The sequence below is a fragment of the Anopheles cruzii genome, chromosome 2 (assembly GCF_943734635.1).
Source record: "Anopheles cruzii chromosome 2, idAnoCruzAS_RS32_06, whole genome shotgun sequence".
In the NCBI taxonomy this organism is placed as follows: domain Eukaryota; kingdom Metazoa; phylum Arthropoda; class Insecta; order Diptera; family Culicidae; genus Anopheles; species Anopheles cruzii.
Window position 1 is genome coordinate 18,577,486 of NC_069144.1, and position 16,012 is coordinate 18,593,497.

Below are 16,012 nucleotides of genomic sequence, written 5' to 3' on the forward strand. Positions count from 1 at the left end.
TGCACGGATATAGATGATTGTGGATTGACCTATAAGTGTGTTAAACTAATTGTTTACCTTTTCCTAGAAAATTGTACCTCTGATTGCATGCCTCGGGATAAATGTTAGCTTTCCGGTGCTGCACGGACGTCCTTTCGGCGACTGCTCGTTAGACCATAATCCTTAGATTGGAGCTGGTTGGTTTCGTTATTGTGAAGGGCTTTTGTGTTGATGTACTCCATCGTCAGCAAAGCCACTAAGACTGTTTTGATCTTAATGAAATTTACTGTCGACGTTGAAGTGTGGTTCATGGTTAGTCGCACTTATAAAGAGTCAATTCCAACGAACAGCTTAAACGAGACTACTTTATATTTGCACATCAGACAACTTCACGCTGAGCCTGAAGCAACTTGTCGTGAGCGGTGGGCAACTTGTTTGTAGATTTCTATAGATTGTTGTAACTTATTCGTGTATCAAGGCATGCTTGGGTTCCACCGTTTGAAGGGGGGATTGTGTGGTGTCTTTTCAGTGCTGAAACAATGACTAACAAAATTTGCTGAATTCTTCGTAAACGATGCACATCGTGACATTGTGGTTCCGTCAGCTCAAAATCCATTAAATGCCAAATACGAATGATTAATTATAAACGGTATGGCACCATATAAAATCCAACCAAGGCTTACATCCTGACCAGTATGTTCAAATTCAAATACGATGAGAGGCATACACTTACGATGAGTTAGTGTTAGCAGTGTTAACATGCGGAATGTGTTCACTGCTAACAAGTAGCAAGTTTAATTTCCGCCTCCATTAGCATTTCATTTCCAGCTGCTGTGCAACGTAATTATGGCAATGCTGCAATATTGTTTTTTACCTACTCTTTTTGGGCGCACAGTTTGATCCGATCAATTGGGCAATTGGGCATGTGGTTCACAAGAGCTCCACTGTCTGTGGGTCGTGTTTGTGAAAATGTGTTTCATTTCACTCGGTAACTCGGCAGAGCTCACAATGATGGATGCTGCTAATGATGAGTGGAGTGTCTAGTGGAGTTATATTGTGTTCGCTTCTTTTACTTTTATTGCATTACCAACGGTTCTTTTCCTACGGCACTGCCCGTCGTTGTAGTGTGCTAGCTTTAGCTCGAATTAATTAGATACGGACATCATCATCATCAGAAAAATTACATCATCGCTGGAGAGCGAGACCAATCAAACGATATCATTTTCTTCGAGAGAACTGTGTGAGCTATATAGGCACAAACCATTTTGGAACATAATATCCATTGTGTATGCCGATATCTTTCTCCCAATCTTTTAGAAGATGCTTATGTGCAACTTTTTTAAATGCTTTAATGAGAAAAAATAAAAACATAAGCAAACCCTGACGAAATCAATCTTTCCGATTGTTTGTAGCATGCTGGCGTACTGGTCTGTTAAAATGAAACTAAACTGGATAAAAAATTCGCTAATTTCGGGAACTTTGGAAGGAAATTTACTTATTGTGTTTTAAAATTCTAGAAAAAGAACCTTTTCATTCTTCCATTTAGTGTTTGCAGCTAGTGAAGCTTCCATTAACTCACAGTATCCTCAAAAACTCACAACCCCGTGTTTGTGACATCATATCACCAACTTTAATTAAAAATGGTAGCAACCACAATAATGGAACGAAAGTTTACTTTTTCCGGCAATATCGGCTAGCCCGACGAGCGGAAGTATCACAAATTTCATTAATATTTTCAATATTCTGTGTCCTTTTGCTCCGCCGAGCATCGTTTTCGCTTGGTTCGCTTGTGGTTACACCTTTTGCTATCCAGTTCTATTTTAACCCGCCAGACTGATGGACAAAAAAATCTAGGGACGCAAGTAAACCAGTGGTTTGTCGCAGCCGTTTTGGTTTTCTATTAAATTATCTGCCCGTGGAAGACCGTTTTTCAAACGCATCCCAGTTTGGAGCTTTCAATCGAGGTACTGTTCAAAGTGTTTAAAAACGGTCCACAATTAAATTTTCGAAGTGGTTTCTGACGAAGGTGTAGTATCCGCAGCGAGCGATACCTACTACAAAATGAACGGAAAATTCAGTTTCAACATATTTGCGTTTCCAATATTTAATTCAAGCATTTTTAAACGTTGCCAGTAGCGTAGCATATTATTAGTAATGCGTAAAAGTAAGTTACGCTTTTAGTAAAAAGCTCGTGAAATCTAAATCTAAAAATGAAAATGAAGTCTAAATCCCATACATTACCGTACATTCTCGTACATGGCAATAATCGAACTATAATATTTTTTGTTTCTTCTACAGAAACCCGTTTGATGCTCCGAAAACATTCCTAAGCCCCGTAACGCTGGTGTTGCCGAGATTAACGGCCGTTTGACATTCCACGATAAGAAAATAAAACTTCACCATGGTACGGCTGGTTCCCTGGTGCTAGTTGCGTAACTACGAGACGCGTCACTTCAGACAAAAGCCAACGCGTCACTATCGGCCGAACGCCTAAAGTTGCACCGTTGAAATATCTGGACCGGATCTGGACAATTGCGACGTACCGGACAGGGCGATCGACGATACGGTCCAGAATGGACTTGGGTGTGGACGGCCCGCGGCACAAGAGCTGGCAGCCCTATCGACCGGCCATTTACAAAACCGTTGCCTCCTGGAGCCTCGTGGCCACGCTGCTGCTGATCCACGTAAGCCACGGGGCGATTGGAGAGCGAACTGGGACCGCTTCTCGCACGGCTCGACTCGGCCTGCCCGCCGACGGTAGCGAGTGGCGTCCGCCGGAAGCGAAACATTGGCAGGCACCGTCGACGCAACCCGGACCCGCTGACAGCCCGGTGACGTTGGTGACAAGTTCGCTCGATCGTATCGCTCACAGCCATCGGGCGGCCGTAGTGACGATTGGCGGCATGATTGGCACAATGGACAGGGCCACGCTTGGGCTTGGGCCATCACTCACCGCCGATGTGAGACAATCGAAAGATGGTTTGGCCCCGGGCATGATGACCGACATTTTCCTGTTCCATAACGCCACACGGCCCGTCGTCGCAGGACGACGATGGTCCCCCACGCTAGAAAAACATTTCCTGTTCCGTCGTGATTTGAGCAAAACGGAACAGGATACGTCACCTTCCGTAGGCGCGGGGAACGGGCAACCCATAACCCACTGCCCGGGTTCAGAATCGATGGTCGGAAATTGCACCACGACCCGGGACTTGCACCCGCCGACGCTAATGACCCACGCCGGTAGCGGTAACGGCACCGAGGTCACAGGCCGCCTGAACAGTACCGGTTTCGCAGGGCCGGCGATGGATGGGCCGGAATTAGCGACACTCCAGTCGCCGCTGGAAGATAATCGCACCGCCTACTACTACTCGGTCGCCAATCTGGACAACCACAACGACGTGGTGTGCGACGACGAGTATCAGATGGAGTACAACGAGAACTGCTTAATCGATCACAACGTCACGTGCGTCGGCGATCCCGACTTCTGCAACCTGACCTACGGCGAGTACCGACAGCTGCTGATGGATTACATCTATCCATCGACCGGCGAATGGATTCTCATCGCCTCGCACACCGTCGTCTTCATCATGGGACTGGTGAGTCGATTGGGCCCCTCGGGGAGGGTGTTTTTCATTTGGCCAAACTTTCGCGAAGCGTGTCAACTGGGCCGCAGTCCTGTCATACGACGCCACAGGACATTAGAGCGCAGGAATTGGGCGAAACTTTTAATAAACCTTTCGACGACAATGTGTGACACAACATGCTAATGCTTGTCGCACAAACCCTATTTTTACGGCAACCCCTTTCCGATATAACGGCCCAAACAGATAGAGTGTTGTATAGGTTAACGATTTGATAGTAGGTTAGCTGGCAAAGCGCCCGTTTCTTATGGAGCCTTGCGCCCAGCTACATGAGTTTGACTTCATGGGGCATTCGAGAAAAACTTAAAAGTTTTTGAGAAACAATTTTTTTTTCAAGTGGCTAGGCACGGCTCTTAATGTTTGAAGAGGAGGGAATGTTTGAAGATCGACTTTCCGACATACGTTTTACTATACGTTTACCTAGCTTTACCCATTTTTATTTTTCGATTACAGATTCAGATCTGTAGTAGACATTACCAGATTAAAAACCATAAAGACATTGCCGAAATCTAACAACACTTATTAGTGGCCATCTTTGGACAGAAAAAGACGTACAATTGGCACATTAACCTCCCGATTCAAGTCCTAAAAGTGTGAATATTCGAATAGAAGGTGCCCGTAGAAGACGAAAAGAATGCTATTATATTGAACAATTGGTTTCATCGGCTTCCAGTTTCGTTCGTATCCTTTATAAAAAACAAATTTCCAACTACTTTGCAATTACTGTTTATATGTTTCCTTAAAATATCATAGCATTAGCCAAATACGAATAAGTTCTCTAGGTTTGCTAGTGCGCTACTTTGTGGAGAATAATTACCTACAGTCCTTATTCCATCGCTAACCACTCACTGGATCGATGGGTTGCTATTTATTCGAGGAGTTCACCGGCAGCCGCCTCAACTACCGCAGGCCGGCATTAACTTATGCATTGTCAAGAGGCGTTGAACGTGAAATTAATGATAACTGAGAACGATTTATCTTCAACTGCGAGAAAAAGCATCTCAGTTTGTTAAATTGTTTATTCTTTGCAGAGTTTTTGCAGAGGCTTTGTGGCAACACACATGGTAACATGTCAAATTCTTTACGGAGTGGATGCAAGTTTTGTAATGTTTCACAAAGTGGGGAACAAATAGCAGATTATTACATTTTACTGACATTGGAAATATTTGTTCACTCTGCTCGTTACTTCCCATGAGTATAACTCTTTAAAACTGCGAGAAACTGGATTACTGTTTACGGCTTGCGGCTATCACATTCTGTCGCAGAACTGAGTTGAGAAGATTAGCTTTTCAGTCTCTGTTCCTGACGGACAGGAAACCAACCCTAAGGCAATGTCCTCTACGCGGATACCATTTTCGAGGGCCTTTCAGTACAAAAATGCGTTCGCTTTCCGATGTATTGATAGATCGTTTCTGGTCCGTACGTTTTCTTTTTTCCATCCCAATGTTCTTGTCGCGAAGCTGGCCCCTGGAACAGATGCCTCTTTTTTCTCGCACAACAAAAAGTCCTATGACGTTAACGTTGTTGTTTTTTTCTTCTATGCTGCCTTCTTTTCGATGGGCCGAGATGGGCGGGACTTTACGGAAGAATAAAAAAGCAACCTTTGCCCGAAGGACACCGTTGCACTGGTAACAAATCTTCCGATTGCCAAAGGTTATATTCACGGACCATTTTATGACATCTGGTTCAGCCATATTTCTTCCGGAAGTGGCTTCCAATCAACGCCGGATGCCCCGAACGCCATTGTTGTTCGTGTTGGGGCCCCAGAGATTGCCGCTTTGAGACCTTTTTTCTATCTAATGTACTGTTTGTGCACTTTAAACCACATAATCCATCTTGACCCTACCCAGCCCTGCCGGTTGGTAAAAGCAAACACCCTCCACAGCACACGAGCAGAAAAATAAATTTCACATAAAAATCATGCTACTTTAGATGGACGTAACATTACTTAACATTCATATTTAAATTATGCACGTTGAATCTGCATATTTACTGCCTATCTGAGTTTGCTGTTAGGTAGCGCTCGTGTGTGTCACCCAGATCATTTTGAAAATTCGGTAAAACTTTTAAAGCTCGACATTGAATCTATCCGTACATAGGTTGTACATCCGTAGTCAAGGCTGCAACTTACATCGTTAGTGATAAGTATGGTCAAATGTAATATCAAAATCATGATTTATAGTATCAAATTTGACGAGTCAAGTATTTTAGTAACAAAATCGGCCCATTCACCGCATTTCGCAAGGATCGCAAGTTTACGCAACGATTATCAATCATCGCAAGCTTTGCTGCTGCGGATCGCATAACACATCAGTCTTCATCATTGAGCATGCAGGGAGACCGCCAATTCGGAGGATCATGAAAGCAATTTCCCAAGGGTAATAGAATTCTTGACATATTTTTGGTTCAATCTCGAGTGGTTGCTTTATGTCTGGAATATTAGCGCGAACGGTGACACGTTCGCAGGAACGACGATTGCCCGCAGTTAACGTATGGGAACAACGCAGGTATTTCTCAGATGTTGCGCCTTTACACCTGCAGCTGCCGGAACAGCCTGAAGTCCCAGCCCAAATGCTTCCACAACGCATCCAATCTGGTGCCGTCGTTGGCTTTGAAGCCAAAACCAAATTTTTAGCCATGAAATCGGTGCGTAGGCTGTAATAGGCCTCTTTTATCCTTCGTTGGTATTTATAGGGTAGCAGAGTTTCGCTCCATCGTTCGAAGATAGAGTGTTGTTTCACTAATGTAATCAGAATTTAGCATAAATTACATAGAAACAGCATTCCACCGTTTTTAGTTTAGAAGGAGCTCTACGTATTGCATTCCAATTCGAAAACTTAACAAGACTGAAATAATACTGTTCTTTAATCAATGTTGCAACGTAAGCCGTTTTGGAACATAAGAGGAGACATCGTTCATTAATTCAGCTTCCGGCAGTAGATGCGTTAGAAGTTTTAAAAAGGATAGGATGATTGTTGATATTCCAGCGCACCAAACTTTTATTTATGCAGATTATGCTGAAATAGGCCGTTATTGAGCATGGTTAGAACGGTATGTAAAAATGTGAGGTCTAGCAGATGGGCGGTTCGGCGCTTGAGAAGACATAGGCAGACGGATACGGATACGGCTTCTTTACACATATCTGGTTGATGTCCTTAATTTAAACTCTCAATGATCACGAGGTAGTTCAAAATACATACCGTCTGACTAAGGAACTTTTTGAAAAAGAAAACTAAGTTAAGTTTATGAAACTTACGCCCGCCCGCATTGTCCCAATAGCCTAGTACTCAACTACTAACTTTTGACAACTATTTTCTGTAACGAAATAGAAGATTCAATTTCATTTGGCACAGCAACCGTTTCGGAAATGTTTTATACTATTTTTTTAGAATGTTTTATTATCTTTTACTAAACACAAGAAATTATGTTTTGATTTATTATCCATTCACTGAAGGGGCAAATGCAATAAATGTTTCTAGACTTTTGCCACCGTGCCGTAAATCATTTACGCCATTGTTCTGTATTCTCTTTGTGTTTATTTTTTATATTACTTATGGGTAATTATACGAAGGCATACATTTTCCTTACTATAAACACGCACTGCTTTAACGCTTTAACACCTTACCACTCGATGGTTCACCTCTTGCATAATCTACTCCGAAACGGGATACATCAAACAGGTTGCCCTAGCAGTTATTTGCGTGATTTTGTCCCATACTGTTTCCACGTGTCTACGGTTACCCAAGCGGAAAAGGTTTCACCAGAACCACGCTTGACATTAAACCACATGATCGATACTGGTTTGGTGGTGAAAAATTATTCGTCCCCACACCGACTTCCCAAACAGTGAGTCTGCTCGGCACACATTGGCCAGGGCCAAAGAACTTTATTTAGATGCCAATCCGTCAACGATGGCTCCGGGGACACGGCCGGGTGGTTGGTCAAGTGTATCGCCTGTTTACACAGCGGCAGCCCAGCCGCGGCGATGTGACGTAAGCGAGGGACAGTTTGCTCTTCGTGGACGCGTGGATGTACATTCTATAAGTGAACGCGCTGCAAATTCCAGTTACTTTAATCTTCGACAGAGAGCTACTGCGACGGAGCTCGTTTCCTATCAACACAGCCGGTTGCCGGTTGCCAATGACCTACGCCTACTAACACCGCCTGCTGCTGCCTGATCCCGAAAACCAGGGGATTATAGTACGTGGTAGTATGTCTCGGACAACGCGTCGGTAAGGACGTTTGTGAGCCAAGCATAAACATGGGCAGTCTCGGCTTAAATGGATTTCCTGAACACACAAACAAATTCTTCCCCACGTTCCGATACGGTGCTTTCCCATATTCACCCAAACAGCGACCGGGTTCCGGGTTATCCCGAGTCAAGTCTAGCATCACCACCGTCATGTTGTTTCACAAACCGGAAGAAACAGACTATACTCTTTACATATTTTGCTTCAAATGTTCATGATAAACAGCCTGAACTTTACTGTGCTCTAGTGAAGGGGCCAAGAGTGAATGGTTTTGTAGCTAGGTTGGTCTACAGTTATTATGTTTTGACTAAATTAATTAGTATTTTTCCGGTTTATTTATTACTTAAGAAATGCTTTGATTAGTAATTCAAACAACCAAAGTACAATATTCTTACAACCGACTGTGGGACAACGGTTGAACGAAATGATAACTTTATTACAAGTTCACCTAGAACCAGGTATCCTCAAGAAGCTTTGTAATGGAAGCATGTAACAGGAAGTAGTAGAAACTGTCAATTTCGTAGGTACCGTGATAATACCCGCACCGACGAGCATATGAAAGACGACTTGATGCATTCAGAAAAAGAAAAATACTATATCCGATTATATTTTGACCGATGGTAGTAATTCCGAATCCTTTGAGAAATTATAGAGGACAAATATACCAGGGGTGTTCGTTGAGAATGAGACTGTTTTTAACACACAAAAAATGTTTATAAAATTTTAATGCGATTTTCTATTTTATTCAAAGTATGTACCATCACTAGATATACGAGGTGTGATCAATAATTTTCGCGACATTTGAATTTTCTCGGGCTACGTATATTCGATTTAGGATATTTTTGTGGAGTTAGGTTACTACACATGTCAGTAACTTATGGTGAAAAGTTCGGCCATTTTGAGTAATCAGTCAATTTTTGACATCTGTTTTGCTTGGACGTGTTTTGGCTCATCGTCGATTTTTGTGTACTCCAAAAGTAATTGACCACGAAGCTGTAATTTGAGTTTTGGAAAAAGGAAAAAACAGGAAAAAGTTACAGGGGGCCAAATCTAGAAAATACGGTAGCTTTGCCGTCATTAGTGTGTTGTTTTGGCCAAAAATTCGCGCAGAAACCACGATGTGTGAGGAGGGGCGCGACAACCAATTTCGGGTTTCCCACAAATTCGGGCATTCGTAACGGATTGCTTCGGACGAATTGCGCATAACTTGCAGGAAATATTCCTTATTGACCATTCTATCCTCTGGCAACAACTCATAATGCACCACGACAATGCAATCGAAGAAAATTGTAAGCAAAACTGTTCACATTCGACCAAACTTGGCTTTTGGAAGTTCACATCTTCTCGGACCTCTGACAAAATTTTGAACTACCGATAAGCAATTCTTTTGGTCTTAAAAGCTTCACCATGATCCACAGCCAACATGTTGATTGCGTCCGAGCTCTTAATTTCGTTTTTCACACAGAACTTGATAAAGATTCTTTGCCATCCATTTTTTGGAAGAGACAAAAATCGACGATGAGCCAAAACACGTCCAAGCAAAACAGATGTCAAAAATTGACTGATTACTCAAAATGGCCGAACTTTTCACCATAAGTTACTGACATGTGTAGTAACCTAACTCCACAAAAAAATCGAAAATCGGATATACGTAGCCCGAGAAAATTCAAATGTCGCGAAAATTATTGATCAGCCCTCGTATATTTCTCCTATCTCTCTGCTAGATCATGGATTCCCAGACGAAAGAATTCTTCGTCTTTTTAAGTAAACTAATTAGTCATCCAATTTCGACTTCCTCGTAGAAAAACGAAGGGCTGCTCAGCCAATACGTGTCCCATCGATGAAAATGAATGATATTCGGAAAGAACCAAGTCTGGTGAATAACGCGGGGAGGGATAGCAGCTCCCATCCAAGTGATTTGATAGTATCCTGAAACAGTTTTGTTTTTTGGGGACATGGAAGCCTCAGGCCACGGGCGACCAGGCGCCTCCATTTCAGAAAACAGGAACGGCTTTTTGGTCGTTTTCGATCAATGCATGGTTCAAATTGATCATTTGTTGTCAGTAGCGACCGAAATTAACGTTTTCATCAGGTTTTAGGAAACTTGTGAAACACCACACCTTTCTGTCCCATCAGTAAGTCCGTTTTTTGGAGTCCTTCGACGCTTTTTTTTTGTTAAGTCAAAATCGCCATTTTGAATTTTTTTAAACCACTTAAAGCACTGCGATCTTCCAAACACAAGTCCCGACAAGCATTTGGTGCGATTCCGAAGCAGATTTCTTCAAGAGGAGCAGAAAAATTATAATCCCCGCAAACCGTCATTTTCAGGCACAAAAGTTGACATAGTTTAACCCTTTCAATGATGGGTTGCAAACCGAAATAATTTTTTTTCCGACCTGAAATCATTTACCTGATGTCAACATAAGGTAATGATGAATGAACCGCTAAACTGGGAAGTCCCAATCGACAGGTACAGCCATCTTTTTAACAGTCTCATTCTCAACGAACACCCCTGGTAGAAATTGATATATTTGAAAAGGGTACCTTATTTGAGTATTTGAACCTTCCTCTCGCATCGAAAAGGCCATTCTAGTTGAAAATTATTAAAAAAAAATTTCATCATTGAAGGGTTGTTATTATTGAAACGAGCATAACCATTTCAACAATACATGTATAAGTACAATAAAAATAACACGAGTGACACACGAATATAAATCTATTTGAAGTCATGCGTCCCAATTTATAGTTGTTGTTTGTGAAAAGGACAAACAAAACAAACTAGTTCACAATACGTTTTACCGAACTATGTTAAATAGCTATTATATTTTAATCTATTACTTCTTCAATGCGGTTCGTTGTTGCATGTCCAAAGCTTTTTTTGCCATTGCTATTATAAATTTGTTTTGATAATGCCTCTAGAAAAAACAAAATATGGTTCATGAAAAGAAGAGATTATCAGCATTTTCTATTTAAAATTAAAACCTTTCTGGTATACTTATTTATTCATAAAAACATACATTGATTTCATACCTAAAACCGGAAGTGGATATGATGGCACTCTATTTTTACGTTTTCTCCCGTCGCTCTTGTTCCGCACAACATATGGGAATGACGATGTGTACGGAGTTTAAGGAGATAGTTAAACCCAAAGTCTTTACCGTGGTTTGTGCCAGCAACATACTCACAACATAAGTAAGCACGCCGCTGTGACATATGAAGGTGGATAAAACACATTATGGCACGTTTAGCAAGACGACGGATGCGTGTATCCCGCCGAAGGGACCCACGCTGCCGGTAGGCTTATTCGAAAGCCAAGAAACATCCGAAGATGCGAAAGAGCGAGCAAGCATTTATAATAAGCTTAAATGATAATTTCATTGCGACTGCTTGCCTTGGCTCACGCAGCCGTTCAAAGCACATGGCACCGAATGATTTACTCAAAATCGGCGCGGCATGAGTAGAGTAGCGCCTCGAAATTAATTCCAAGTGCCACCTAAGCAACTTTATTCCTAAGCCCCGCTCCATCGCTTGGGCTGGCAATGAAATGGACCATGAATCTCATCAGCGTGCCGCTTAGAACCCAGTTCACAGTAAAACTGTCAAAAAGGGCATCGCAATCGTCACCGAGTGCGCTACGCTGACGTCGACATAAATTATGCACGAACTTCGCATGTTGCATGTACTCGCCTCTCCGCTTCATTTGCATACTGCCGGTGGGGAACCACGGGCGGCGACAATGTCGAATGTTTTCGGAAGTGCAAAGACCACCGCACAAAACAAGCAAACCGGCCAGGCCAAGCATGGGGTCAGGGTTAGCAGAAACAACAGCTCTGGTAACGTCAGCTGCCAGCAAACACTGTTGGCCACTGTCTTAACACACTGGCCCACAAAAGTCCTCGATTGTAGCACTTTAATTAGATAGCGGCGGGTTTTTGCGCAGCTTCTTTTCGCATCCCTTTCCTACATTTCGTCGCTCAAGGCCGTGGCATGTGTGCGCCCCCTCAATCAACGTAGTGTTTGTCTTTCATATTATTTATTTGTACATACAATTCCGATCATGCACAACCAGTCGGCCAGTTCGTCAAAAACTGTATGGCTCCGAAAAGTAGTTGCGTAAAAAACTTTCCCACATTAAGGTCACATCACTTTCTGCTAGTCGCCCGGCCCGGCTAGGGCGTTCCAAAATAGACCGACGCCTTCGAACGAGCCCCTTCTCCCTATTTATTATATCATGATGTGTCGTTAATCATGGGCACAGTGGACGCACAACTGCCAAACAAGGGCTTCCGGAGAGATATAATAAGACGTATGCTAAATGCGCACCCAACGTCGGTTCCACACACTGACGCTGACTGAGGGTTACTTCAACAGTTACTTTCGAATGGTGGGTAATTTTTATCCTAACATTCTTCCATTTAATTTACATTTTTAGAATGTCCCGTGTCTATGCTGATCGTTTAAAATTTATAAGTTGCTAAAGAAGCAGACGTGCAGTATTTCAAACTAAGCGCAAAAGCTATGTTTTGGTGTTTAATGATAATATTACTATTTTATTTTTTTGTTAAATAATTTTCATAATTACTTATGATTACATAGTGCCTTACTGCTGGCTTCACTTTTATAGTCTAAATAATTCCGAACGGAGAAACTATTAAATGAATTCCAAACACTGTTTGGCGGTACTTCACGATTCTTACTCGATCCACTACGATAGGATACGTATGGGGTATGTATGGGCCGAATGGATTAAATTGTACGTCACCGATATTTATGAGCACTTTTTGCCCATGTACACGCCTAAAAGCAACGCTACTCCTTGCCAACGCTGCTAAACGTCACAGAAGAGAAACGGAAAAGAAAACAAAAAAAAACTAGCGAAGGGTAGGCTACTGCTGGCTTTCGATTCTGGGTGTTTGTCGAACAAATAAATCGCACAATTATTCCATCTATTTTCCGTTGTCGACGATCCCAACTGGAAGACGTTGTGTTCCGTTCTCATACGTACTTGGATCCGGTCCAAATGGCAGAACATCGGGCGAGATGTGCCGAGTTTGGACGTCCTCAATGGGAATCCCATTTCTTGTCGATTTCGAAGACACCCAAAAATCTCCCAGATCCGGTAGCGAACATGGCATTTCGAAATGCGCCACAGCTGGCCACTTTTGCTGTTTGCAGCGATAATAACCGATTTTCTTCTGACTTCCTCCCACAGGTCGGCAATGCATTGGTGTGCATAGCAGTCTACACCAACCATACGATGCGCACCGTGACGAATATCTTCATCGTGAATTTGGCTGTGGCCGACTTCTTCGTCATACTGTTCTGCCTTCCTCCTACCGTCGTTTGGGATGTGACCGAGACGTGGTTCATGGGGAAAGCCATGTGCAAGGTGGTAATATACTTTCAGGTGAGTCTATCAAAAGTTTATCAACAGTTCCGAGGAATATTCTGTGTGTTGATACATCTTCAGCCCCCGTCGACCATCGTTTGAACTTTAATCCACTAAATCGGCACATGACGTTGAAAGGGAAATAAAATAGAATTTTACCGAACTAAATCATTCAACGTGGATCATTTTTCGACACTTTTCTTTTTAATTATAAAAAATTTGGAGATCATAAAATTTGAGTGAAAAACTTTTCGACAGTCAAATAGGATCATGAGTAGGACACCGATTAATTAAACTACCCATTTCCAATTACTATATAAAAGCGAAAGACAAAAAAGAGGCTTAAAAGAAGGATTTCAAAACAATGCGTTTTTGCACATGGACAAACGCACAACATTCACACAACATTGTTCAGATGGAGGCGCCTAGTGCCCCGTGAACTGAAAAGCTAACGCTATACTAACGCCGAATCAAAGTGATTTCAAAGTGCCCTTCCGAGTGCGCTAATTGTAGCCAATTGTTTTTAACCATTCGCAGCAATTCACACTCTCGAGCAGCAAAACAATATTCTATTTTGTGTTGTCTTATTTGTTGTATCAAACTGCACCATCACCAGGTTAGCAATGGGTACCGTAAAACGGATCGCAAATCCTTTCGGAATCCCAAACTGCGATTGCACATTCCGTAATAAACGAGGTTGCATAATGGAACAGGTGTCCTTTGTTCCATGTCCAGCAGCAGATTGGGCACTTTGTGTTGTGCCGAATTTCGGGACCAGGGCTCGGCACCAATAACCCTCATCGCAACCCGGTCGACAGCATACAAAAGCATTCGTTTTGGAGACAACTGCAACAGCTCGTTCGGGCATGCAGCATAGCCAGTCACGCTTTCATGCCCGCTTTTGCCATATTGTGCCCGTTTTCCAATCGACGGCACAGTATTACCGACAAAGTCACTTAAGTCACGGGGTATCACCTTCCAGTGACACTATCGCCGTCGGGCAGGTCGGGTGGGCCATTGCATTCGGTTCGGTGCCGTGCTGTTCGGTGTTGGAAAGAGGAAGGTAGCAATTTCGATCCCAAACACCAGTTATGCCTTTCACCATCGTCCGATTGATGCGAAAAACCCTCTATTGAGGTTGAGAGTAAAATACGGTGTCAAAAGAGGGGCTCAAAATCGATTTGCCACGGATTTGAGCAACACGAAAAATGAGTTACACCGACGACATGCACGGGATACGTTGAAATGCGTACAAAAGCAGCGTACCTTTACCCGTTGTTTTGTTGTTCGGTAAACCTGATAAATATTTCGTTCACCCCGTTCTATACCAGTAATGGGTGACCTACGAAAGATATAAGGAAAATCCGCGACTCCAGTAATTTCATGATATCTTACTCTATTGTTACGTTCTCTTTTCGCTATTTTGATTAGGAGCAATTTTTCCCTTTACATTACAACTCGTCGATTCAATTTTCGCCACTAGATAAAGCTTTAGATGTAAAGACAAGCTAGTTCCATTCAACACGTTTCTCTTTCATCACTTGTGGAATATCTTCACAATCAAGTCCGCCGCAGACTCATTTTTCATACAAAGAACCCGGCCAGGCCCGGCAGATGTGGAGTGTAAATACTAAAGGCCTAGAGAGACAAAACAAGCCGCACATATACCGCATTCGGTGATGTTGCAATGTAAACACTTGCGCGCTCCTTGCGCCCTCGGGTTGATCCGATGCGAGTAGTGACCAGCAAAGTAAATTAACGCTTGCCGATGATTACTTCCGCATTTCGTATTTCGCCATTTTTCCTTTTTTACTACCAACCAACCAACTAACCAACCATTGATGGTGGGTTAATGGCATTTAAAGCGTTATGCCAGTAATTAAATCTCGCGTGGCTTTCACCCGTGACCGTGTTGGGCGCACTGCTTGCCAATTGCGATGCACTCTGCGCTGGCCTGATCGCCACCTCTTGCTCTCTGCCACTCTATCTCTCTCTGTCTCTCGCTGTGGTGTTCTCGCAGCAAGACGAGTCATCAACGGTTCCAATCTATCACCAACCCGAGACGAGTCTGCTTACCATCGAAACAGGGTATGGTCCGACCAAACGCGGGTAACCTCATCACTTGCACCATTAGAGCTCACAAACCAGACCTGTCACCAGGCTTTATCAGCCATACAGCTGGCTCCTCGACGCCCCGGATACGACGCGGTCAGCCGGGGACGGCGACGCGTATGCGATGGCTGTCAGATGGAGCGAACTCCCGGCCACGGGAACGGCCGGAAGAGAAGTAAATTAAATTACGCGCCCCGTAAAATATGCTTCTTTAACGATGCGAACCATTATCACGCCTTGCCCTGCACGCTGGTGCTAGAGCTCTGGTCTGCGGCAACGGAACCCAACAACTCCCGGACTCCGATCACACGTCACAGTACCCGGTGGTGGTCCGCCGGGGACCGTAGAAAATTGCTACTTACCCTTGCCCCCCGTCCTTGCCCTGCTCGTGGCCAGGCCCTTTCGGCACGGGGCGCATCATAAAAATATTAATATTATTAATAAATTATTGGGATATTAATCGAGCACCCGAGGCGCCCGGAGAATGTATTCTTTTTTCTTTAGCGCACGACACCATATCACGTATAACTTACATCGGAGAGTTTATTCAAGAATTATTCGAGTGAAAGCGAGCGGATCATTCGCTTAATCTCTCTGTTTGTCTCTCTTTCTCTCTCTCGCTCCATCGTGTTTCGCTTCGC

General features: G+C 43.3%; 1 protein-coding gene across 1 annotated transcript in view; it reads left to right on the forward strand.

Annotated features, from left to right (window-relative positions):
* Positions 1-2,552: 2,552 nt before the first annotated feature.
* Positions 2,553-16,012, forward strand: part of LOC128278595 (neuropeptide SIFamide receptor-like) — a 28,821-nt gene continuing 15,361 nt past the window's right edge. Inside the window, exons 1-2 of the mRNA XM_053017323.1 lie at positions 2,553-3,575; positions 13,083-13,277. Coding sequence (XP_052873283.1) covers positions 2,553-3,575; positions 13,083-13,277 — 1,218 coding nt within the window. The remainder of the gene's footprint in view (positions 3,576-13,082; positions 13,278-16,012) is intronic.